This window comes from Musa acuminata, chromosome BXJ3-4, assembly GCF_036884655.1.
Source record: "Musa acuminata AAA Group cultivar baxijiao chromosome BXJ3-4, Cavendish_Baxijiao_AAA, whole genome shotgun sequence".
Classification (NCBI taxonomy): Eukaryota; Viridiplantae; Streptophyta; class Magnoliopsida; order Zingiberales; family Musaceae; genus Musa; species Musa acuminata.
In genome coordinates, this window is record NC_088352.1 from 35,438,053 (window position 1) to 35,462,530 (window position 24,478).

The 24,478-nt window shown below is 38.3% G+C and overlaps 3 protein-coding genes across 3 annotated transcripts; 1 reads left to right on the plus strand and 2 right to left on the minus strand.

Moving 5' to 3' along the window:
* Window positions 1-454: 454 nt before the first annotated feature.
* Window positions 455-7,092, minus strand: LOC135634714 (ras-related protein RABH1b-like). The gene is made up of 6 exons (XM_065145254.1): window positions 6,878-7,092; window positions 4,860-4,930; window positions 3,479-3,567; window positions 3,125-3,236; window positions 1,334-1,424; window positions 455-826 (listed from the first exon to the last, which is right to left on the minus strand). The coding sequence occupies exons 1-6, from the start codon at window positions 6,992-6,994 to the stop codon at window positions 680-682; spliced, it is 627 nt and encodes a 208-aa protein (XP_065001326.1). The 5' UTR covers window positions 6,995-7,092; the 3' UTR covers window positions 455-679.
* Window positions 7,093-10,465: 3,373 nt separating this feature from the next.
* LOC103988077 (E3 ubiquitin-protein ligase ATL4-like) lies at window positions 10,466-11,981 on the minus strand. The gene has a single exon (XM_009406628.3). The coding sequence runs from the start codon at window positions 11,950-11,952 to the stop codon at window positions 10,843-10,845; it is 1,110 nt and encodes a 369-aa protein (XP_009404903.2). The 5' UTR covers window positions 11,953-11,981; the 3' UTR covers window positions 10,466-10,842.
* A 7,245-nt stretch (window positions 11,982-19,226) lies between these two features.
* LOC135635265 (ATP synthase subunit delta', mitochondrial-like) lies at window positions 19,227-22,600 on the plus strand. The gene is made up of 2 exons (XM_065146232.1): window positions 19,227-19,618; window positions 22,053-22,600. Exons 1-2 carry the CDS (start codon window positions 19,343-19,345, stop codon window positions 22,395-22,397), a joined length of 621 nt encoding a protein of 206 aa, XP_065002304.1. The 5' UTR covers window positions 19,227-19,342; the 3' UTR covers window positions 22,398-22,600.
* The last annotated feature ends 1,878 nt before the right edge of the window (window positions 22,601-24,478 follow it).

Genomic DNA, 24,478 nt, shown 5'->3' on the forward strand with positions numbered 1-24,478 from the left:
AATGCACACTTATAATATAATTTTCAGCATTCCATAATTATACTTTTCTTCAACTGTATACTAAAAATAAAAATATGTCCCCAAACAGTCTTCATATACACAAGGATTGCCTGGTTGAAAAATAAGTCGCATGGATCAAATCAGCACTTTCTAACTGGTCATGACTTGCAGAATAGAATTTAGACATTGTAAACGAAATAAACAACTGCCACATTTTGTGGATACTACAATTATCTACAACTTAGAAGGGCAAAGCACAAAAATCCATCGGATTGGAGAGAAAAGGCCTGTTGCACACACATGTTGTAACTCAACCCTACCCTTCAAGCACAATGCATGATAGTACAGTATGAATTATCAATAAAACCAAAGCAATTTGGGCATCAAGGATTATCTGATAAATAAACTATACTATTATATTTTGTTAAGCTAGGCTAACAGCGACACCAGTCACTTACTATGACTATTACTTTCAGACAAAATCCAAGCATACCTTCCCACAATTGCAGAATACATCCCTAGATCCAGATATGAAATGAAAAATGCTGGAAATATCTTAATAGTGCACACCACAGAATAGCATGGGACTTGCTCATTTGCATAAACCGCTACCGTAAACCATCACTCCCTTAGTTGATCGATGCAGGTTGTAAGTCGAGGGAAGCCAATATGGATGAGTTCAACAACTGCAACCTCCAGACTGTGACTGCGACTGATATGAATTTGCATTTGTCGCCCTCAGATTTACATCGACCATGTCTTCCTGCTTTGTTGAAGAAAGATTTTCCATCCCTGGCAGAGCTGCAGCAATCTTTCGGAACAGCGCCTAAAAAGACCAAAGCAGCTGTTAGTGATCACTTCAATAATGGATGCCAAACACCAAATTCCTTAACAATCTGAAATGAGGAGTTGAGAAATCCTTAGAAAAATGTATCAGTGAATAAATTGAGTAGCATGCCAGAAATTAACCAAGTGATCTTCTGAGTTTCCTGGTATTGGTTGACGACCTCCCCACTTTGTTAGAGCCTCAATCCACTCGGGGTAAAAATAGATCGAATCCTATTTCACTTTAAAAATGTTGTCTGTCTCTCATACATCACTTTTATTTAAGGTTCATCACCAAAGTGATTATTTGGAACCTCAAAAACAAACTGTTACAAAGGAGGACAGCAAACTCTGAAGGATGTTTTGGCTCTGCTTTATCAGGCATCTCTTTGCTTTAATAATAATTTGTAAAGCAAAAGTGTAAAAATATGTTGTTGTCAAATTTAATGGTTCATTCTTCCATTATCTGGCCAAAAGAAAAGGACAAATTTACAAGGGAAAAATGTACCTTTATATTGAAGCCAGCTTTTGCACTTGTCTCAATAAACATAACACCAAGTTCCTGTGCCTTGGCTTCTCCTTCCTCTATAGAGACTTGTCTATTTCATAGGATGAAAATTATAACTCAACTATATGAACCATGAATTACAATTAAATAAACAACATTAAAGCCCCAGGCAAACATGCAAAACTAGGAAGAAAAAGTTGTCATACAATGATGAAAAACAAAGTTAATAGCTTGTTTCACATGGTGAAACAAATTTGATATAAACCCAGCTTCGACTTGATATAAAGGTGTGAAAATAGCAATAGACAACAAGTATTACATATTTGTTCTCAAACATTCAGCATAGATGTTCATAATCAGATGGATTTCTCGCTTACATGTCCCTAGAACAAAAACTAAAAGAAACCAGATGACAACTTCCATCACTATGGGAACATTCACAAACTACTTCTGCACAAATTAGGGTAGCAAATCTGATACTCTTTACTACGATTTTCAGCTAATCATTGTAATACTATAAAAGCAAACCTGAAAATGCATTTCCTTTATGGTGGTATATTTAAGGCACTTTATATTGATGTCATAGAACATAACTAGTTTGACTATCATGGGAAAGAACTTAGTTGATGCAGTCAGCTTGAATACTTTAACCTTTTCAAAACTTCTTTTCTTTCCAGAATAGATTTCATATCTTTGCAACCCATGTTAGTCAATTGCTCAATTTGCTTGATGTAGGGTAGTGTCCTCGAGCACTAAGATTAAGTATTCTTAGTAAATTTACGAGTTAGATCCTGAAAAGTGGTTGGCTAGTCATATTGAAATGTTTAATCAAACATACAGTGAAAGAAATTTTAATTAAGCAAAACCTTCAGCATCTAATATATTGGAAGTGTCAAGCAGTCAATTTTCTTAGGTGTTCTCATCACTTTTTAAAAGAATAAATAGTTTTCAAAGTCTCTGATGGTTAGTTAATTAAGGGAGTATTCGTTTTTAGGAAAAAAAGAGTAAATATTTGAATTTTGATTCTTAATGGTTGCCAGGACAGTCAATTTCCAACTCCTCCCATTCTTTTTCCTTAATATGCTGCTGCTGTTCCCATCTTGGAAAAGTTGACAGTTATTACTGGCACGATCCTAGTGGTGTGGCTGTGTACCAATAGTGTTGTTACAGTCGGTTACCTAGACAGACCCGGTTAAAGCCCTAAGCACCCTTCGCCCAGGAGGCTTACCTTGATGGGCTGCATCTAGTTGAGCACCCACTGCTTAGGCAATCAGCCCACTTTTAATATCTTATTTTATATTTGTCCGTCAATCCTTCAATTTCTTCATGTTCATTTTTTATCACTGGTTGTTTGCATTAGCAGTATTTTCTAAATTGTAAAATTTTTAGCTTTCTATATTCATGGTTAACAGATTAAATTATGATGTTTGAATTTTAATACTAGAAAGATAAACTACCAACCATATTTTCACAGCACATTGTCTCATGAAATATTGTGTTAGAAATTGTGGTGGCCACATATTGCATGATTGCTATTAATCAATGGTCTTACATTATGTAGTATATGAATTTGACCAATTTTAATGACCACATATTGGATCTCTGCTCTGTTTTTTGAGATGAGACTCAAGAAAACTTAATGCTATCTACAGAAGTATTTTTTTCTAAATGATAAGGCAAGAAGGAATTAATTTCATCTTCATTTTATTTTTTTTAATTTTGTTTCCTAAACAAATCACCTAGTCTATAAGTTCACTAAATTACGAATAAACATACAAAGGCATTGATCACCTCTTGTCAACCAGATCCGTTTTGTTCCCAACAAGGACGATGATAACATCACTTCCCCTCTCTGTTCGAACCTCTTCAATCCACTTTGAAGTATTTAAGAAAGATTGTCGGCCTACATCACAAATAGCAAAGGAATAAATAAAAACCTCCTATGACCAATATAGGATGATATAACCTAAAAGGAGAACATGATCTACAGTATGAATCTTGACTATGCATACATCCTATATTGTCAGCAATCAGAAACAAAAAATAGGGGGAAATCATTGGTCATTTTTCAGTTAAAATAAATGCATGAACTAAATACACAAACATCTTGTTGAATACCCAATAAGATTTACCAAGAAAGCATACTTGCAACATCGTACACAATGACAGCAACCGAAGAGTCTCGAATGTAACTTGGGATCAGGCTCCTAAATCTCTCCTGCCCAGCTGTGTCCCTGAGAATAATCAGAAGTCAGCAATAAGAACTTCAAAAGAGACAATCTTTTAAATATAAAAAAAATTCCTGAGTCTAAGTTCTTATTAATACATTATATATTGCTTTAGATCCATGCTAGCCTGCATTTGTAATATATTTTCTCCACAAGAATCTGGCTTTTATTCTGTTCCCTGTTCATAACTGCTGGGCCTTTGAAAATCCAATTTTTACTCATAATGATAAGTCAAAACCCTATTACCAGTTTAATTTCACTTGAGAAACAAAAAAAAAAACACACAACAGTTTTTTCTACAAGAAGCAAAAATATCTAGGTAAATATTGAAACTAGAATGAAATGAACAAAATACAAATAACTGCCCAGATGTTCAATCATGAGGACTTATAAAACCTAAATGCACCATATTATCTGACTAAACTGGCTTCAAGTTTATCATTTATCATACACCAGATTCACTGTTCTAACAATACTAACATATCCTGCAACATGAAGTTCAGGAGAACAAATTGACATGGCAGAGAAGGGGAGAAAAGACCTCATAGACATCCTAAAATCTCTTAAATATTACAATAAAGAAAAGTAAAACAATCACAGTGACAATGAGTATAAAGCATAATTTTCAGGCAGGTCATGAACCCAACTCGAAGTTTGTATCAATCTCATCTATTAACCAACATAGCACACAGTAATATCAGATTTTATCATTTTGGTCCATTCTTATCAAATATCTTGAGATATTCAGTCATAACAAGTGGGTCAAGAGCTTATATACCTCAGTATTCTAAATTTACAAATATTACAATGGGCTAAGATATACCAATATCTCATTCTTCTCAATATGCTGAGACTAACGAGTAACAATATTGCCTTCATAAATTTCCAACAGAATAGTAAGTACCAGATGCAAAGCATATTTTCTTGTTAGCACCCACTTTGAGCAAGTGTTACTTTGTCCCTTAGATGGATCCCCAAATTATAATTTTGCACTAACACTATTGACTTTAGAAACAATTTCCAACAGAAGATTAGTGAGTACCAGATGCAAAGCATATTTTCTTGTTAGCACCCACTTTGAGCAAATGTTATTTTGTCTCTTAGATATATTCCAAATTATAATTTCACATGATGATAGAGAATAACAATGTTAAGAAGAAGAATAACAAACCATAAGCACAAGCAGTCAAAAAATATTTAATATCAAGTGTTGTCATAGTAGTAATAAAAGGACAATAAGATTTGTGAATGGTGAAGAGCATAGAATTGAAAATGTAGCAGTGAAGTTATAACTCTACCAAAGCTGCAGTCTGACTGTTCTATCTTCAAGGTACATAGTCTTTGATAGGAAGTCTATACCAATTGTAGCCTGTTCATCATGTTAATACTTAAGAATGATAGAGGCAAGATGAAGAATTAAAAGAGAATATAAACACTAAATTAAACTTGCTTAGGGAAAAGGTAGAATGATACAAACTTACTATATTGTGAGTTTTGCTTTCCATGAGTAAGAAAAATAAACAAGAATGCCTATGTTGACAAAATTTATCATCATACAAAAGGCATAAACAACAAATAGACCTCATTCCTCATTTGTCATGTGATATTTGGTATCACAGGATCCTATCTTGCACCAAATTTAATCCTAGAGCTTGTTCTACATCATATATTGATACCAGAGCTTCTAGTTTAGGTAAGATGTTCCATCATCGACATCAATCCAAATTTTCAGTCATATGAACTCGAGAGTCGAGACAAATTCATACACTAGAAAAGTTGCCATATGACAATTTTAATTTATTTTTCTTTTGAGTAAACTTTATTAGTTAAGAGGGGATTTACAAATGCCATAAGTTGCCATATGACATCTACTTACTTTCCTAGATTACTCAGGAAGAAGAAAAATGAAACCAAACATAAAAAGATAGAAATAAAAAACCTTGGGAATTATTGAAAAGTTTATTCCTACAAGAAATTTAAATTTGACTGGAGATTTTACAAAGAAATTTTTGTGAATGCAAAGATTATCCTGAAAAATAATTTTGAAAGTAAATCATCCCTGAATAGGCAAAGGAGGTTAATAAACCTTGATTTTAAGAAATTAACATTGTTGATTGTGATTTTATTTATTCTTTTTTTTTATTGTACTTAGTGGTCTACAAAAAGGAACAAAAGGCATGTATCAGAGAAGATGATTTAATAAGTGAAAATTTTATTTCATATGGTGTGAGACAATCTAATTAGGAGTGGTTCATAAAGTCAGCATGAGTTTGGCATTTATCCCTGGCACTGCAATGTCATTGTTCATGCATGATGTGATTCCGATTCTCTCTCTCTCTCTCTCTCTCTCTCTCACTCTTCACTATACAAGAACCTTCAAATGCTTCTCCTACATATATGAGTTATGAAGAGAAATACTATTAGCAATCCCAATGAAAACTGCAATCAGCTATAATATTTCAAAGGATAGATATTAATAGATCTGTCCAAGTATTCGCAGCAGCCATCTTCTATGAAAGTTTCAAATATCCAATTCTTATAAACAACATTGTGATCCCAGTAGTGTAACAAGCAACTATGAATATTTTTCCACATCAATTAACATATAAAATTACAAATATGAACCAGTATGTTGTGTTACTGAAGCTGAAGTTTCAATCATTAATTGATCAACATTTGGAAACAGATGATCACCAATATAAATCAGAAAAATATAAAGTTTGTATCACTTCAAAAGATCATGAGGCTTAAAGTCTTCAATAATAGAGAGTGAATATGACTTGGAAGGTTTAGCCACAATGGAACATATAATCAACAAGTTTCACAGAGAAACCTTGTTTCAAAAGACATCATGGACTGTTGACATAGATGTCTTTGCATTTGTACATTGAGAGGAAAAAACCTAAAGCATTAAGGTTCATACATTAGTTTCTCTTGATTCTTGCCCAAACAAAATTCTTCTGTGACAGATATACAAGTCTTAAGCCAATAAGTCTCTATAATCTTTTAAATCATTAAGCCAATAATATCCAATTCAAGAGCAACACCACGTATTCACAACCATCCAGATCCCAAAAACCTGAAGGCAAACGGGTCATAATTGAATAATTCGAATAAAACCTAATTTACAGATGTCGAATCAAGAAATGCACAGATCGATCTCGATCCAACATTGCCACAAATAACGAGACCTTAATCAAGAACATTAACAAACAAAGGAAGGGCAGAGAACAGGATTGGTGGAACAAGAGCACGAGGAGGCCTGATCTCGGGTTTCAAGAAGAAGAACAAAAGTAAACAAAGAACGTAGATCGACCTGGTATGTGTTGTCGAACTTGTCGTACATGAAGCGGGTGATGATGCTCGTCTTCCCCACGGACTGATCCCCCAGGAACACCAGCTTGTACTTTGCGAGCGCCGACACCGGGGCCATGATGATCCGTCCGAGATCGAGACGCGAAGAAAGAAGCAAAGGAAATCGAGATCTCAAACGAAAACCCCTTGTTGCATATAATATCCCTTTTCCTTGGCAATTATTGTTTCCGTTTTATTGGCCGCGAGCGGCGAAATGCGTCAAAGCGCGTCGCTTGTCGAATTTGTTGTTCCGCTGGAACAGTTTTAGGCACTGTGGAACTAGGAAGAAGAAAAAGGTGCTGCTCGCCTGTCTGATCCCGGCCAGGGTTCGGAATTTGTTAGTGGGGCACCCACCTGGAAACACTGAGCATATAACATACGTCAGTGATACGATTACATCTGCGCCGTCCATATGAAACGTTTTTAACATCAGTATAGGGTTCTCCTAAATGACGAATGCGAGATTCGAACTCATAATCTTAGATAATTTATTATTATTTTTAGATAATTAACCTAAACAAACTTTTAATAGTAAAGTTTTATTATATGATACCTTCATGTTTTTTTTTTAACTAGGATTGTCCCTTTTTTTAAATCAGGATCAAAATATCTTTTATAGAATTTAAAAAATATCCGATATTCATTAATCCTTGATGACTCTGATTTTAATTGAATCAATTTGTTTGACTTCAATTGGAATGATTAAAACTCTAAGTTTTTAATTTATTATTATTATTATGGCCTACATCTCTTTTTTTTTTCTTTTTCTTTTTTCTCAAATCACTTCTCTACCCATTCCATTAACACAAGAGCAAGGTGCAATAACTTAACGATAGTGATGGTTGTCGTTACGATCTTCGTCGTTATCATCATTGATAATAAAAAGTAAAATTAGAACGAGTCATAACTTTCTTTATAATAGTAGCTAGCTAGTGGGTATCCCCTAGAGAGAAAAAGAAGGAGTCTCGTTGACGGTGTTGGTGGTGGTGTTATCGACATCGGCTTCCTATAAACAAGTTGTCGCTAGAGAGAAGAGGAAGGGGGTCATGATTGTCATCGGCAAGAGGGTAGGAGGTGGATATTACCTTCCCACTAATAGTACATGAGCTTTCTTATTGTTCACCTTTACTATGACTTGATTGGGCATCGAGACTCCATAATCAGCATAGCTATGCGTGGTTGTCATCATCGACCCATATGTTGAGCCTCAACGATTAGTTAGGCAATGGAGCTATAGCATAACTGTCGCCAAAGTCCTAGGAGGTGCAAACGTCCTTATTCCCATTAATTGTTGTCGCCTTCAACGAAGACTTGTGAAGCCTGGGTGATTAACGATTCATCATCGTATCCTCATTTAGTTTGGTGTAACCTCGTTAAATTATTTTATGACTTATTACAATATTGGTAAAATATTTGTAGTATAGTCGAGCATTGTAGCATCGATTACAGCAACCTATCATTCAGTGTATCATGAATCATTCGCTACAATAATAACAAAATGTATAGTATTAAATGAATACATATTTGTAGTTTAGTATTATTTATTTGAATGACATTTAAGTATATGATATTTAATACAAGGCTGATCATCTTCCAAATGAATTATTTTGTTTCCTAGATGACAAACACTTTTAATGAGACATAATCTTTGTTGATATCAAAATTAAAAGTAATTTTAAATAGTCATCCAATACTAGACCAAGTTGAAGGATCTATTTCTATACAACTTCAAACATCAAACATACAACTTCAAGAATCTTCTTCTATACAACATCAAATTTATAATTTTGATTTGAACAAAACATTTGGAATGGATGACAATGAATATAGTTATGAGATATTCGAAGAAGCGTGCGTTTAGTAAAGAATATCAAACAAATTTAAATATAACATGAGTATAATTTTAATAATTTCACTCCAAACCTATCAAAACTTCTCTATAATAATTATAACATAATTCTAAAATGTATACTATCATTTTTCTAATTTATTTTTAATTTTACATGATTTACAAAATTATTTTTTAAAAATTTATTTTTATACAATTGAAGTGCCCTAAATTCTTAGTTTCTTATGTGATTTACATTTTAGAATAATTCAAAGCAAAACTTTGCTCCAAATTTTTAAATAAAATTATAATTTGTCAATAGCTTTAAAACATATATATATATATATATATTAACATATAATTTTTTAATTAATTATTAATATTTATTATATTAAATAAACATACAGGATGCTCAAATATGAATTCGAACATAAGACATCATACATAAGCAAATTATTTTAACCATGAAAATTGCAGAGTAAAGATTATATGGCTGCTTAGATTAACTCGGAAAAAGAAGGAATTCATACAATCCCTATAGAGTTACCAATGAAATTGAGTTTATTTTTTTTTGCTGAATAGAGAGGAAAATGGATGGTGGCTTTTGCTGATCTTTCTTCTTCTTCTTCTTCTCATTAAGTCACTGCAAGCGTGCAGGTCAATTGGCACACAGCAGCAACCTAAAGAGACAAGTCTTTCTTCGCTTGGCCCAAATACAGAGGAAATGAAAGGCAGTTAGCTGCACAGCAATCTGCATCGCTGTAGCAAAATAGCATTATTCGCTAACTCTCAGTTACTACTTGTTTCTTTTCCTTTTGTTTCCTTGGGTTGTGAGAGACGACGGGATAACAACTGTGGTCATATTTTGACTTATAAATCTTAGTCAAGATAGGAGTTTCTAACATAATTAGAATCAAAGATTTAATTTTATCTTTGCATAAATAAAGAACTGATGATGTAATAGCTTAAAGACATGCAATTAAAAGGGGAGATGAACAATTGAAAATCCTCTGTTCCGATCTATGATTTCAACAATGTGGCGATGGTGGTCACAGTGCAGTGACTCTGCCACAGGATTGCTCCATGACAGAGATGTTTGATGACTGCTCCAGCTTCAGCTTCCATGGCATCCGCCTCAACTCTACAAGTGGTAGCTGTTACATTCCCCTCATTGTCAGTCAGCGTCATTCTGCTCCTTTGCTGATGCTGCTGAACCTATTCACCTTCCTACAGGAGATCTAATGATATATATATATATATATATATTGCTTGACCTCATGGGGATTCAAGATTTCTCAGTGAGATCTGTGTGTGGCACCACAACCTCACTGCTTCAACGCGTTCCGCTTGGCGTGCACCGGCGAGAGCTCCATTTGGCTTGCTACGTTTGTGGTCGCAAACCATCAAAGGGCCGTTTAATGTACGTCTAACGCGACGACAAGAAGCTAGCGGCCATTTACGATCAGAAGAGACAAATTAATGGGGATGTGTCTGCGACTGTAGCGGCATAGCCTTCTCGTTCATTCAACAGCGAGAAGAATTGAATGTGGATGGCTCACATTCATCAACCCCAACTCTCATGGCACGAGTACACAGGTTCAACTTCAAGGAGCGGCAGGTGGCCAGGCGCAGGGCAAGAAGAGCAGGGAGTAATGGGGGGCATTAAATCTGCGACTGCAGCGGCTGTTGCCTCCGCCCTCCCCCCACCCCCTTCGTGATCGCTCGACACCCATGAGCACTGTGCACACACGTCCACGCAACGAGAGCGGAGAGGTATATGTACCGGGGAAGCACGCTCTCGGGAACCAGCGACAAGTCACCGCAGTAATAATTCCCAACATCCACAAAACATTTCCAAGGAAATCGCTTTTGTTTTTGGTTTTTTGTTTTTTGTGCTGCTTACATCGGGGTGTGGGTCCCGCTGGAAGATCTCGGTTCTGGGCCGTCTGATCATAGGGTAATATTGTGAATAGGGAGAAAGGTTCGTGGGTGTTTTGGTAATATGGTGGTATTCGAAATAAGCTTCGGTGGCGGCACCTGAGGAGATCGACGGGGGAAGAAGGGGGGGAGGGGGGGAGAGACGGGGTGGGAAATGACGGCTATGCCCCGATCAGCCACCGGTAAAAGCCGTAGTAACCACCCTCCTCCGCCTCCCGCCGGGCGCTCCCCTCCAGATCCCACGAGTGCCGCCCCACGGAGCCGCCGCCGTCTTCGTCGTAACGGCAGCTCCACCGGCCGGAGAAGCGAAGCGATGAGAACGACGACGACGCCGACGAGGCCAGCCGGTCCACGTACTCCTTCAGCCACCTTCGCCCTCCCCCCGCCGCTTCTGCCACCTCCTCCCCCGGCGCCCGGGGAGACGCGTCGGCCGCGCTGTCCCCTGGCTTCACCACCTTCTCCGTCCGCCTCGTAATCCGCGCCACCACCGCCTCCACCTCCTCTTCCACCAGGAACTCGAACGACGACCCTATCGAGTACGTTCTCAGACTCGGTGGCAGCGGTGGCGGGTTGTTCCCAGATTCTTCCCCCGAGGAAGTCCTCCGGTGACTGACGCTGCCAATCTCGATCCTAAAGCTGCCGGATCTTGAGGTATCCCGGTCGACGGCGACTGGCGGCGCAGCCGATGACGGCGGCAGCTGAAGGGGCGGGATGGGCAGGGCGATGGAGGCGCGGCAGAGGGGGCAAGAAGGGGTGTTCCTTAACCAGGGTTCGACGCACGACGAGTGGAAGGCGTGGCGGCAGGCAGGGAGGAGGCGGAGCTCGTCGTGAGGGCGGAACGGGCAAAGGCAGACGGCGCAGTCCGGCGAGGACTTGGGGAGGGAGGCGAGGGCGGAGGCCAGCGTGAACACGGGGAGGGAGTCGATGAGCGCCGCATTCTCCCGATCGGAGAGGGCGGAGTCGGCGGCAGCAGCGGAGGAGCCCGAGGCGGAGCGCGAGCGGGCGAGAGACACCGACAAGGCAGTGACGGCGGAGGAAGAGCGGCGTCGGAAGGAGAGGAAACGGAGGAGGAGGTGGATGGAGAAGGAGGCGACGATGACGAAGGCGATTATGGCGGCGATGATGAGAAGGCTCGGGCTGAGAATTCCCATAGGCGAGGGGTGGGAGGCGATGGAGGGCTGGCGATCGACCTCCACCGCTGACATCCGGGGTCCAACCGCCGGCGCCTGCGGAGGCGGCGGCGTAGCTGGAGGAGGGGGAGGCGAGTCCATGGCGAAGGCGGGGAGAGAACCAGAGAAAGGTTTCTTTTGTTGCCTTATATATATTCTAACTCTCTCTCTCTCTCTCTCTCTCTCTCTCTCTCTCTCTCTCGCTGTAGTATATGTTATTAGTTCTCATCTGACACAATTTCTATTAAAAATAAAAAATAATGGAACAAATTTTTTATGTATATTTTCAGATATTTATCATATATAACTATGAGCACTAGACATTTATAATAGCATTCAAAGAAATATCTCAGTAAATATAATAAATTTAAGTCTTAAAATAATTTTATTTCCACTATTTTTTTCTTCAAGTTCCAACTCTATCTTTCCTTTCTTGCTATCTTTTATAAAATCAAAATATTCATAAGAATTAACACATAACAACAACATTAGTAATAAATCATACTTTTCTGACTACTTGAGATCAACTATGTGAAATTGAGCTCAGTAAAAAATATTTCACATATATATATATATATATATATATAAAATAGAATTAAATAACTACAAGTTGACTGTTGAACTCTTTGCAATCTTCCAAATGGATTTATTTCTTTCTAAAAGCACTTGCATGACTTTTGGAATCCCCTAGGGTTTCAAAACCCTATTTCCCTAGGTAGCATGACAAAGAAAAGATGTTTTTGAGTACCCTTGAGCAGAATGGAAAAGGTAAAACCCTATTTCTCATATGAGCAATTTCTCCCTTTCTTCCATCAGTTGGTTTGCTTCTGTTGATTGCTTCACATTATAGGGAGCCTTTAACTCAGAAAGTTGATAGACCTCCAAAATCTATGGTGGAAAGCCTGAAATGGATCATTGCTAGATCTCAGTTTTATTTACTGGAACTCATTATATGCTGCAGCATTCTCCATGATGTACATTTGAATCAGTGACAGAAGGCATTCATTCAGCTCTGCTCCTAGCATTAAGTAGCATTATGAGAGCAGAATAGTTTTCTTGTGCAGGAAATACCAGTCCAATTATAATTCGTGTGTTTAAAAGAGGAATCAATGGATGAAACAAGTATGCTTTGTGTGGCAAACTCTGGATAGATGATTGCATGACAGGAGCACTAGTAAGCGTGAAAAGAATCCTAGGCAGATCACAAAGTTTCAGGAACAGTGACACTTTGCGTTGGATGGACCTCTAACAATTAATTCATCCGAATGATAAGTTTGTATACTCCATTATGGAAGCAAGAAGAAAAAGCAGCAGACATGTCTGTTCTGATTGATGGAGGAGTTTACTGGTTAAACCAAGAACAGCACTGTATGCTGCAGTAGGTGGGGCACTCAACATTGCATCTTGCAATGGATCACAAACAATATTCTCATCACATAAAAAAAGTCCACAATTTTCTTCTTCCTGAGAGAGGGAAAAGCCAAGGAGAACAAAGGTTGAGGAAATTGTGTACAAAACAATGAAACATTTTAATGTGGAGAAAAAGAATATATAATCTACATTGAAATGAAATATTTTTTATAATCATCTCGATTCACAGTCTCTCTCATAATGACTGGACTGTGGTTTTGATGCTATAAAAGAGTCTCACATGTTAAAGAGATATTCTGTCATAATTTCTCTAATTTGGATATTCAGCAACTCGGGCCATGTTGGCTTTAGTCATCACCTTGAACCGATGATCTTAATCTGTCCTCCTCACATTGCAAGCAGTTTTTTCCAAAACTACTATATGAGATTAAATAACAATTGATTTTTGATCATAACCATGAGCAGAAGATTATGGTTTGAAGAAAAGAGGCATAGAATATTCACTCAAACTTGTGTCTTAGAAGTTAATTAATCAGCATCATGACAACTAAATTAGCCAATGTCTAATGATAGTTGATATTGTGACAACTGAGATGGCTATTGCCTTGCACCAATGCAAGAACAGCAAGCAACCAAGCTAAAGAAATGGTGGATATCAGTGTTTGACATGGAAGGATTCTTTTGTGCTGGTTCTAAAGTCATTCTCCAAAGCAGTGGAAGAAATTTATATCAGGTAGGTTGCAGTGAACATGCTTGTGGAACATAAACTAGTGCCCCTGGAGGCAGAAGATATGGTGGTGGAGAGGGGGAGGCAGTCGTTTCATCTTATAAAGAACTACATTAAGCTAAGGTCAGTGATAACATAAACCATGTTCCTTAGCGTTGACAATGATAAGGAGAATGTGAGTAATATTTTTTTAAGTTTGCAAGTGCTAATTAACAAATCAATGGAGGAGTGCAGCAGGTGTGCTGTTTGTTCTCTGCAAATTCTAGACAGCAGCAACATGTGCCCACTCCTCACAAGAATATTTGGAGCTCATAGATTACACCAGGCTGAGGGAATGTACTTTTTGGCTTGTACAGCAAAGGGGAAGAAGTGGCATTGGCTTCAGCTAAAGTGACGAAGAGTGTTGTCGATGAGGGAATGCACTCTGCAAATTCATGGATGTCTGAATCCAGCTTTGCCAGAGTGTTGATAGTTTCTCTTGTTATGAATCATGATCAAGACATTCATCTACTGATTAATTACTAGAATCCAACTCCTACTAGATATTTGTAGTTATGTTTCCTTGTAAGTGCTACATGGAAGATAATTATCATTAAAATAAAATGTAGTGCATGAGATTACCCTCATTGTAGGATAAGAAGAATGCCAATGCAAGTAGTTTTACCACTGCCAATAGAGAAATTATTTTCGTTTAAGGCTTACCCTTCGAAGCTCCTCGCTTGAAGGGGATGTCAACATGTATATGAATCCTTTGGCACTGAATTATGAGCATTGAGCAGAGGCTTAATCAAGTACTCGCGCAATTGGTACAAACTTTGTTGAGGCCCCATCTGAATCATGTCTTAACTTTGTATTCCTTGCAGATTCAATTGAAGTCTCTGCAAAAGTTGGAGAGTGCATAAATGAGCAAGAGTTTATCTACACTAGAAAGAATCATAAAAATTACCTTTAGAAGTTACCTAGTGTGAAGAACATCACATCACAATTAAAGATCTCATCTTTCTCAGAGCACATGAAGGTCTTCCAGTGAGGCCAAGAGGTACTCCACATATTTAAGCTCTGTGATTTGCATAAATGTTGATCTTGGTAGGTTCAACCACCACCCACATCTCACATGGATCAAGCATGGGAAACAGATGCTGAGCAGCAAAAAAGAAAGGCAAGTCAAACATTCGTCCTTTTAGTTCTTGCCATGTGTGTGTTGTTTCTGGACAAAAGATTAAATCCACCATAGTCTATCCCCCCACCTCACTCTTCCCCAACAAAATGTGGGTGTTCTCATTGTGGTTGTCATCTGACATTGCTACTGAAATATTCCTCTGATGGTCTATAATTCATCTGCATCCTAATTCTTATCCAAGTATGTATGCAACATGAGAGCTGAGGAGAAAGTAGGATGCCCTTTCTTCGTCTGCAAACATGCCTGGTTTAACAAAATGGATGTCATCATTAGTCCACAGGTGATAGAAGCAGCCTTTTTGTTCTCTTTGGGACTGTCGGTGGAGGAGTGTGGTTAGAATAATGATACATAGAGTTCTCATGTCTGCCCTTTAATCTGCTTCTTTACTGCTCCAACAAGGCTTCTGCCTCTCCACACTACTTGTAATGTGGTAAATGGGGAACACAAGCTCTTCCCTCCAAATACATTGTCATGATGCTCTCTTCACTAGTGGATACTTGCTCTCATTTCTTTTTGAGTTTCTTCCATAGCCTCATAATGAAGGGAACAACAAAATTTCATATGATGGCTCAATCAAATGATTGCTCTTGCTGTACTTCTAAAGCTTTTTTCTGCAGATAAAAAAGAACACAAGAACTGAGTGAGGAAGCATGCTATGCCTGGAAAAAGAAGATAACTGTTCTTTTTTTCCTACTGGAATGGTTGGCTCAAATTTCAACCCATGAGATTGTCTCAAGCTGGTTCTGAGACCAGTGTTATTGCAGAATATTGAACAATGAGTGGCTTCAACATTTGATTCAGTTGTTGAGATAACAACAGTGCTGTTGCCCATCTTGGTGTAATGCTGTTGACTCTGGCCATAAAAATAGTGATGATTAAACATTCTGACTCCATGATTAGCATCTCAAGGCTCTTGTTTGGTGCCAAAATATTCCATGGCCACTGACATCATTCCAATTCCCACCCCATACTTAAGAAGCAATTCATTCTGATCTATACAAAACTTTGACCAAAGTTGGTGCTGTGGATTGTCCCCTGCACACCTAAACTCTTTTGGACTAGATTGAAACAGGCACAAAGTTCTGCCACTAGCACTTAATGTAGACTTCTAACCAAAAAACAATTGCAGGAACTATAAGAGTAAAGCATATCAAGGAAATATCTGGGGTGAATGAGGAACAAAATAACCTCATAACTAGTAGTTGATGAACATTTATTATTATTTCCTTTTCATAATTTACTTCACTGATATTGTCTCTCAAACTTCAATTTATTTGTTCAAATGCAGCACATGAGGCATGAACTGAAGTTTGCTGGTGATGCTGGAAACCTCTTTTTGTTTCTTGGATTCTTCTAGGTACCACCCAGTTAGGATAATGGATTCAGGTAATGTTGTGGTCCAAGACATACAATTAGCAGGATGTAAAATTGATAGCCAAAATGTATGATAACTTTTAAACAAAATTCTCAGTAACTAATATCATGGGAAACTTGAAGCTGTTCAAAAAAGGATATCATCAAGTTAACAACTGGACTTGAATATTTATATGTCTGCCTGAGCTGCCATGCCCAGGACTACATCATCCCAACAGCACAATACATGGAAATCAACATGAAACTCAGGAACCAGAGCCTCTAGAATATATGGGTGCAGTAGCTGACCGCAAAACTTCAAACAATCCCAGAGGGTAAAGTGTTCCAAATTGTCTGATAAATCCTTGTTTTACATCTGAAGCACTTGAAGCATTCTGTTTGGTTTCCTTGAGGAGCAGACCATATCTTGAAATATCCGGAAAAGCCTATTCACATGAGAATGGAGTGTATGACCCATCAGCAGTACTTTAATTAGTAATACCTGGGGCTCAAATAGCAGAGAAAATATGGAGTAACAGGATCCTCCAGCAAGAGAAAATAGTAACCACATATTACTCGTATGCCAAGAATTGAACACTCATTGTAAGATCCTAGATGAACCAGCAGAACATTCTTCACAGCTCAGAAAAATTTATAAATGTTATAAAGACATCTCAAAAGCATCTATTGCAGAGAAGGCTGAGAAGCACTAGCAAATCAATGAAAATAAGCTTCCAATAATGGTGTGATTTGAGTTATTACACGCACATCAATAATACAGAGTTTTGTAATCTGAATTGAAGAGGCCACAAATCCAAGGACCATATAAGTGGCAGTTTGCTGTCTGCACAAAAATAAATAAAGATATCAACCTCCAAGAGTAAGCAAATGGAAGATATCTAAGTATGTTTTGTAGCAAATCTATTAACAGCATGAGACAATGTCTCGCATCATTCAAGCTATTTATTTAAATTATAGGAAGTGGGGTTTTAAAATGAAGTGATGTGTAGGTAAAGGCATATGCCACCCATCTAATTATGTGCTTTGGCTGGGGCTTCTGGAAGAAGGTTATCGACAGGGTGACACATCAATTCAGAAGCTTGAAGATGACAGATCCTAGCTGAATAATCACTTTTGGAAGCAACAACATATAGTAGTCCTGGTAGAAGCAGAGCAAAACGGGAGCAATTGCCAACCAGCCCAACAGGAAGACGCTTTAGGAGCAGGAACATCAAGTTCCAGCTTTGCAAGCACAAAAGCAAGGGCTTTGTCAAGAACTATGCAAGGTACCCAAAATGTGAAGCCCAGTCGGCATGCATAACCCCTGCCAAATGGAAATAAACAACTATGTACCTGTTGCATCTGTGGGAACATCAGCGTCAACAAAGAAATGAGAAGTCAAATTACAAGAAGCAAATCTATCTTATAAGGAATAATAGTATCAGCAATATTTAGTAAAGGAGTAAGAGTTAATAATGTACGAGTACAAGTCATCACCAGCAGGCTACCAGTTAATACACCAAAAGGAATTACAAGTTCAATATGTATTTGGTGTCCAACAAGTAACTCTGCTTAAATCAATTCCCACATTCCCTGGAAATATGAATATGATACCACCCACCATCATATCCCACTTTAGTGTATGAAATTCATTTTACTTACATTACCTTGAAAAACTTCATTATAAATAAAGAAAAAAAAACTTCCTTACAATGAGATGTGATATATGTCAAGGGCATCAAAATAAAAGGAGATCTAGAAAAAATGATTCCAACAAGCAGGCTCCTAAAAAAGATTGAATGGGATTATTACTTCAAGATTGGCAGAGTTTGCATCAAAAGAGAAGTGATCTCTTTATTTGCAAACCCAAGATAATACTCGTAGTTGATGGAAATATCACTTTGTTTATATCTTGTTTATAACGCATCAGTGTCACTTTATCCAATCTAGGTAGTCAAAAAATTGTTGTGCATGTATAACTTTGTCCATTTCTTGGTGATCATGTGCAACAAATTGGACAATAAGCACAAATCTACTAGTAAAAGTAATCAAATCTTGTAATGAAAAGCAGATCAATTCGATTAAGATATTTAGTTCTTTTACATGTTCCAACTGAAATAGGATATAATTAACTCGATAGAAGAATCAATCTCACCTGCTCATAGAACAAGAATGGACCGAACGCCGCGGCGATACGGTACTCACTGCGATGCCCATGGTCAGAAATCTCCTTGACGCCTCCCACGGCCCGCGTCTGCAGTGATGCCTGAGAAGGTGCACAAAGAAGTGGTGAAAGAAGCAGATAGGGACGGGCAAGATGAGCCCCCCGGCGAGATCCTTTCCTTCCTCCAGCAGAGAGAGAGGGAAAGGAGGAGAAAGCCGAGGAGGTAGCCATTGTACCGGAAGTGGATGTAGTCGACGATGCGGAGCCCGTGGGACCAGAGGGAGGGGACTAGGAAAAGGGGCCCGTCGCCACCGCCCATTACCACGCCACCTTTGCTGATCTCTGTAACGGGAAGTTCCGCAGGCCCAATTGCCAACAAGTTATCATTTGGGCCAAAAGGTCGAATTCTATTGGGCCCAAATGACATTGAGACGAAACTGCCAGCCCGGCCTTTCCATTGGCCTCCATTGTGGACCCGGCAAATAGCTGCCGATGATGAAAGTGGGCCCTTGGGGATGCGAACCAACTGGAACGCGCTCCTCCCTGTTTGGTGGTTTTGCTCGATACAATTGATCCGGACCCAAGAACACCCAAAGCAGTGAAACCCTTCCTTTGTCTTCCCTTCTCCTCCGCCCCCATTCATTCGTACCATTCCAACTCGAGAGCCAGAGAGATCGAGTGGCCGCCGCAGCAAGCCATGTATCGTCACGCCCCGCGCCTCCTGACTCGTGTCATCGGTGGAGGAGGCGTCCGCCGCAGCGCCACTGCCCGTGCCTTCTCCACTGATCTCCCGGCTGCGCCGTCGGAGGATGCCGCGTTCGTGGAGGCGTGGCGGAAGGTGGCCCCCAATATCGACCCGCCCAAAACCCCGCTCGCCTTCATGAAGCCCCGCCCACCCACCCCCTCCTCCATCCCCTCCAAGCTCACCATCAACTTCGTCCTCCCCTACCAATCCGAGATCTCCAACAAGGAGGTTTGCGCGCTCCGTCCCTCTCCGGCAGATCCATCTAAATCTCGTCTAGAGTTTTGTTTTGAATGTTGCGATGACGTTGCATCTCTTGTTGGTTCATTTGATTTGCATGTTTTAGGATCTGAACTCGAATTGGATGCCTTTCAATTGCTAGATTGTGGGTATTCTACATCTTCTAGCAGATGAGGGCTTAATAAGTCTTCACATAAGTTGTGCCTTTGAAATACTTAAAGATAAAGACAATCCAAGGAAGCCTTAGGATTTCTTGTCTGACGAATATTAGTAATTGTAGATCAGGGGAAGGTAGACTGCAGTGTATAAATGTGTATGAATTTATCTGACTTAAAAAAAACATCCATATGTCTGAAGTATGAGGTCATGATTATGTATTTCTGATACTTAGAGAAGAGACTATTTTTGAAACTGCATAATGATGTTTTAATTTTGTACCGTCTTGTTCATCACTATTTGGTTCAGAATTTTTTTTTCTCTTATTTTGAGAATTTGCTGGAACTGAAATGAATGTACTTGTCCAGCTTTCGGATGTTCTCAGACCGTTCTAGTTTGAGCTTGATTACAGCAGTGATACTTGCTCAATATGTGTATTAATTCTTTTCTGAAACATTTGGATACAACTTGGACACTGGTTTAAAAATAACAATGTATTATTGGTTTTTCAGAAGTTTGAATGTGGTGACACCATTTTGACTCGTTCTCTTCAACTTGGGTGTTGATTTTTTTTATTTGGGGCAATGTTAAGAACCATGCATTTGGAACAAGATAGTTACTGTTTAGAAGTTATAAAAATGTTCTTCGTATGGGGGAAACCAAAGGTGTTACTTGCTGAACATTTTTTGGTGTTTTGTTATAAACAATGCTTTTCAATGGAAATAAGCTTATGACACTGAAAAATAACCTTTTTTTGCTCTAGGCTGTTCTGAACTTAAACTCTGCAATAACATCTATAGAATTCCATTTATGGGGGCATTGCTTCTTTCACAATGCAACATTTCTAACCTGATATATCGCTTGTAAATGGCATTAATTCATAACTTCTCAACAGTCACTACAAATCTTTACTGAAGTTTTCCTTTGGTACACCATTCAAAAAATGTCAACAATTGTTTAAATGCTGTGTTGTTATTTTTATGGATTCTCTATGTTGTGATGCATAAGAAGCAAGGTCTGTCATACCGGATCGTACCGCCCGGCATGAGCGGTACGTACCGGCCCACACTGCAGCAGTATTGTAGCGCTCGGTGAACCTGAGTGTACCGCTCGGTACACCTGGGTGTACCGCTCGGTACACCGTACCGTACCGGTATCGAGCTCGGGTCGAAACGTTGGTACGGTACGGTACGGTACGGCAGATCTTGATAAGAAATCTACTTGAAACTCTCATAAATAGACTTGGAATGCTTTTTTGGGCTTTTGGATGAATTCAGGACATAGGGAGGTTCTACATGCAAGAACTTTTTTGTTTTTTTTTTCATGCAACAAATTCTTATCCTTAGCAGGGAAGCTTTGATGGAATGAGCAATATCATTTTTTTTTTATCACATGCAAAAATTAGGAAACAAGTGACAGAAGAAGTTGAAGATTAATGCTAGATCAAATGCTAGAATTATAAAATAAGTGACACAGAAAAAGTTGAAGATTGATGCTAGATCATGTGAAAAAATTAGAAAATGTAACACAGAAGAAGTTGAAGATTGATGCGAGATCATATGCAAATATTAGAAAATAAGTGACACAGAAGAAGTTTAAGATTGATGAGAGAGAGAGAGAGAGAGAGAGAGAGAGAGAGAGAGAGATAGAGAGAGAGAGAGGTCTCATATAAGATTTAGAGCAGATCACTGAAATGAAGATGGCAACAAATGATGGATGCTACACTGGACTAATCTGTTTATGAGCATTATGATTTTTTTTCTTTTATAATGAAAGGCTGTGCCGTGAATCATTTGAGTACAGAAATTTTGTGATGACTTTTTTCCTATCATAGATATCTTTTTTATTATCAAGAGGTCTGAATAAGTGAATATTCATTGGTGAATATTCTAGCTTTTAGAATTTTCAATTTTTATAGAGAAAACTACAAATGATTGATTGTTCAATTTTATGTTTAAGATATAAACAATGAACATCCCTCAAGTGTTAAAGAACTCCATGCCCACATCTAATCATTTAATTCTAGACTTGAGGAAGTTGGAACTGCTAGAGAAAGGGAGAAGGATGGCTGTAATAATTTACTGATAAACCTTCCATATGAACAATACTATCAAACCTTCTTAAGTTGCTAAGTTGTTGTCTTTGTTTGCCGGAAGCAGCTACTAAATATAGGCTATTCATCCTATTGTATTCTATTAAAATATTATTTACTGTTGATAATTTTGAAAATTTTATTTCTTCGTTCTTTTAACAGCTTATCTACCTTCAGGTTGACATGGTCATTGTACCAGCAACTACAGGGCAAATGGGTGTTTTGCCTGGGCATGTTGCCACCATTGCTGAGCTGAAGCCAGGGCTCCTTTCTGTACATGAAGGGAGTGAAGTCACCAAGTACTTTGTTAGCAGTGGTTTTGCTTTCGTACATGCTAACTCAGTTACAGACATAGTTGCTGTTGAGGCTGTTCCTGTTGATCGCATTGATCTAAGCCTTGTCCAAAAGGGACTTGCTGACTTCACCCAGAGGCTAAACTCAGCTACAACGGACTTGGAAAAGGCTGAAGCACAAATTGGCGTTGATGTTCATAGTGCACTGAATGCTGCACTCTCTGGTTGAGTGATAATGTTTATTCCTTAAGATGTGATCCTCTTGAACCCATGTTGAACACAGATTAAGGGCTAACTCTCAATGTGAGGAAAGAGGGGAAGCTACAATAAGTTTTTGTTTCAACTGAAAACACATTTTGGTATTTTGATAACTTAATTGTGATCCTGCTGTAAGACTGGATTGTTTGGTATTTTGCTTGTTTTGCATTTTAATCTTCCCTTTTTTGATATAATTCTGTCGATTTTTTCTGACAGAACATCCAAGCTACTTCTTCTTTCCCACCTTTGACAATGGCATGTTTGTTGCTGTTCTACTTATGTCTTACTTGACTTCCTAGTTTTTGATGGAATATGAAATAGGGTTACGAGGAACAGCTATTTAGAGGGTGTGTCTACTGCCATGGCTCTATTTTGCTATGAAAAGCTGCTTTTGCAATATGTAAAAGATTCTACTGCCATGGCTCTGCCTTTACTACTACGATCTGCTTTTGCAATATGCAAGTTTTGTTCAGTCTAAGAACTTGGAACAGTATCATTGAATCTAATCTGGGTCATATTAGTTTCAGCTTGATTGATAGCTGTTAACCTTGCTAAATTGAAATAGGCACGTCTGCTCAAAAGTTCGACTTGATATCTTTTATTGCAAACCCATTATGCTAGTCTTCCTTTCATCTTGAGATTTATCTCTAGTCAAGCCTCATTCCATTATGAGACAATGGACATCTTGAGTGTATAGTATTGCTTCCAACAGTGATGTGTTCATGTCATAATGGTGGTAACTTCTGCACGGTTGCTAAGCAGTCTGCAGAACTATTACATTGTAATATATAGGTCAAACAAATTAGGAATTCCAGTTACTTTATTGATTTTTTGTTCAGACAAATATGTAGCTGAAGTCTGTTTTATGATATGCAGGCACAAATTATGATGCACCTTCTTGTTTAATCTTGAATCATGCTTTTGTTGTTTCTAGATTGAATAGGCTGGATTCATGGTTTGAAATGAAAAGATAGTTTGTGTCCTTGACATGTTGATTTCAAGATCTTTCTTAATCATCCAAAAGGTTAAATTGCCATATTAGCAAGAACATGGGAAATAAGGTTGCTATTGGGGATTGCCATGACTCTACTATGCACTTGCTCCTGCCCTCCAGTTTGAGTTAGTCATGAAGAAGCAACCTAAAGTATGGTTTTCAACTTTAAAATTCAGGAGGAGGCAACTCAAGGTAGTTTAAGAACCATTCCTATAAATTCATGGCAGATGAAATCCAGCACCTTCATGGAGTCTTTTTCTTGCAACATTTTGGTGTTTTTTCTATGAACCTGCAAAAATGTTCAGGCAATTGCCTTCCTTTCTCTTTTGATGTTCTACTATCTCTCTTCTCTGTTACATTTCTCTTGGTGGTTCGCACATCAAGTTTACCTTATAATGAAAGTTGTGGATCAGCCATATCTCAGGTAACAGAAGTAATTCTGATAATTTTTGCTAGTTTAATTGAATGAAGTACACAATTTTGCAGTTTGCAATGATGCACTAACTACCACACTTGTATCAAACAAACTTAAAAAGAGTTTCTTACAAGCTGTCTTTTGTGAACCTGTGTATCTGCACAACTTAGCACACTAAAACTGCAAGTTCTTTTTTCCTTCAAAAATTTGTATTGATGATTAAACTGTTTTATCTATGCTGAAGGAATTTTCATTGTTGAAGGCTTTGTTGGCACAATAAAATCCTGTGTAACCAAAGTTGGATCTTCAAGAATGCCAGGTATTGATTGGGACCTTCAGGTACTGTTACATAATTTTCTTTAACTTTGTTTGCATGGCCTGTCCAAGCCCCAGCCCACATGCCTTGTGGTTGATTGTCCTGCCACCACTAAAGTGTTGGATCTGCACCCAATGGTCAATAGTTTCTTATGCTTGCCATTTAGGTATACATTAATTATGGCTCACCAAAAACTGCTCATGCTAATTGTCCCAGCACTCTTCACAGATGGTGGGGTAAAAAGGAAATTGGATTGTGATAGATATGCTTGTTCTTCTCAGCTATGAGGTCGCACCCATGAAACCTTTTCTCTTTAGTTTTGAGACA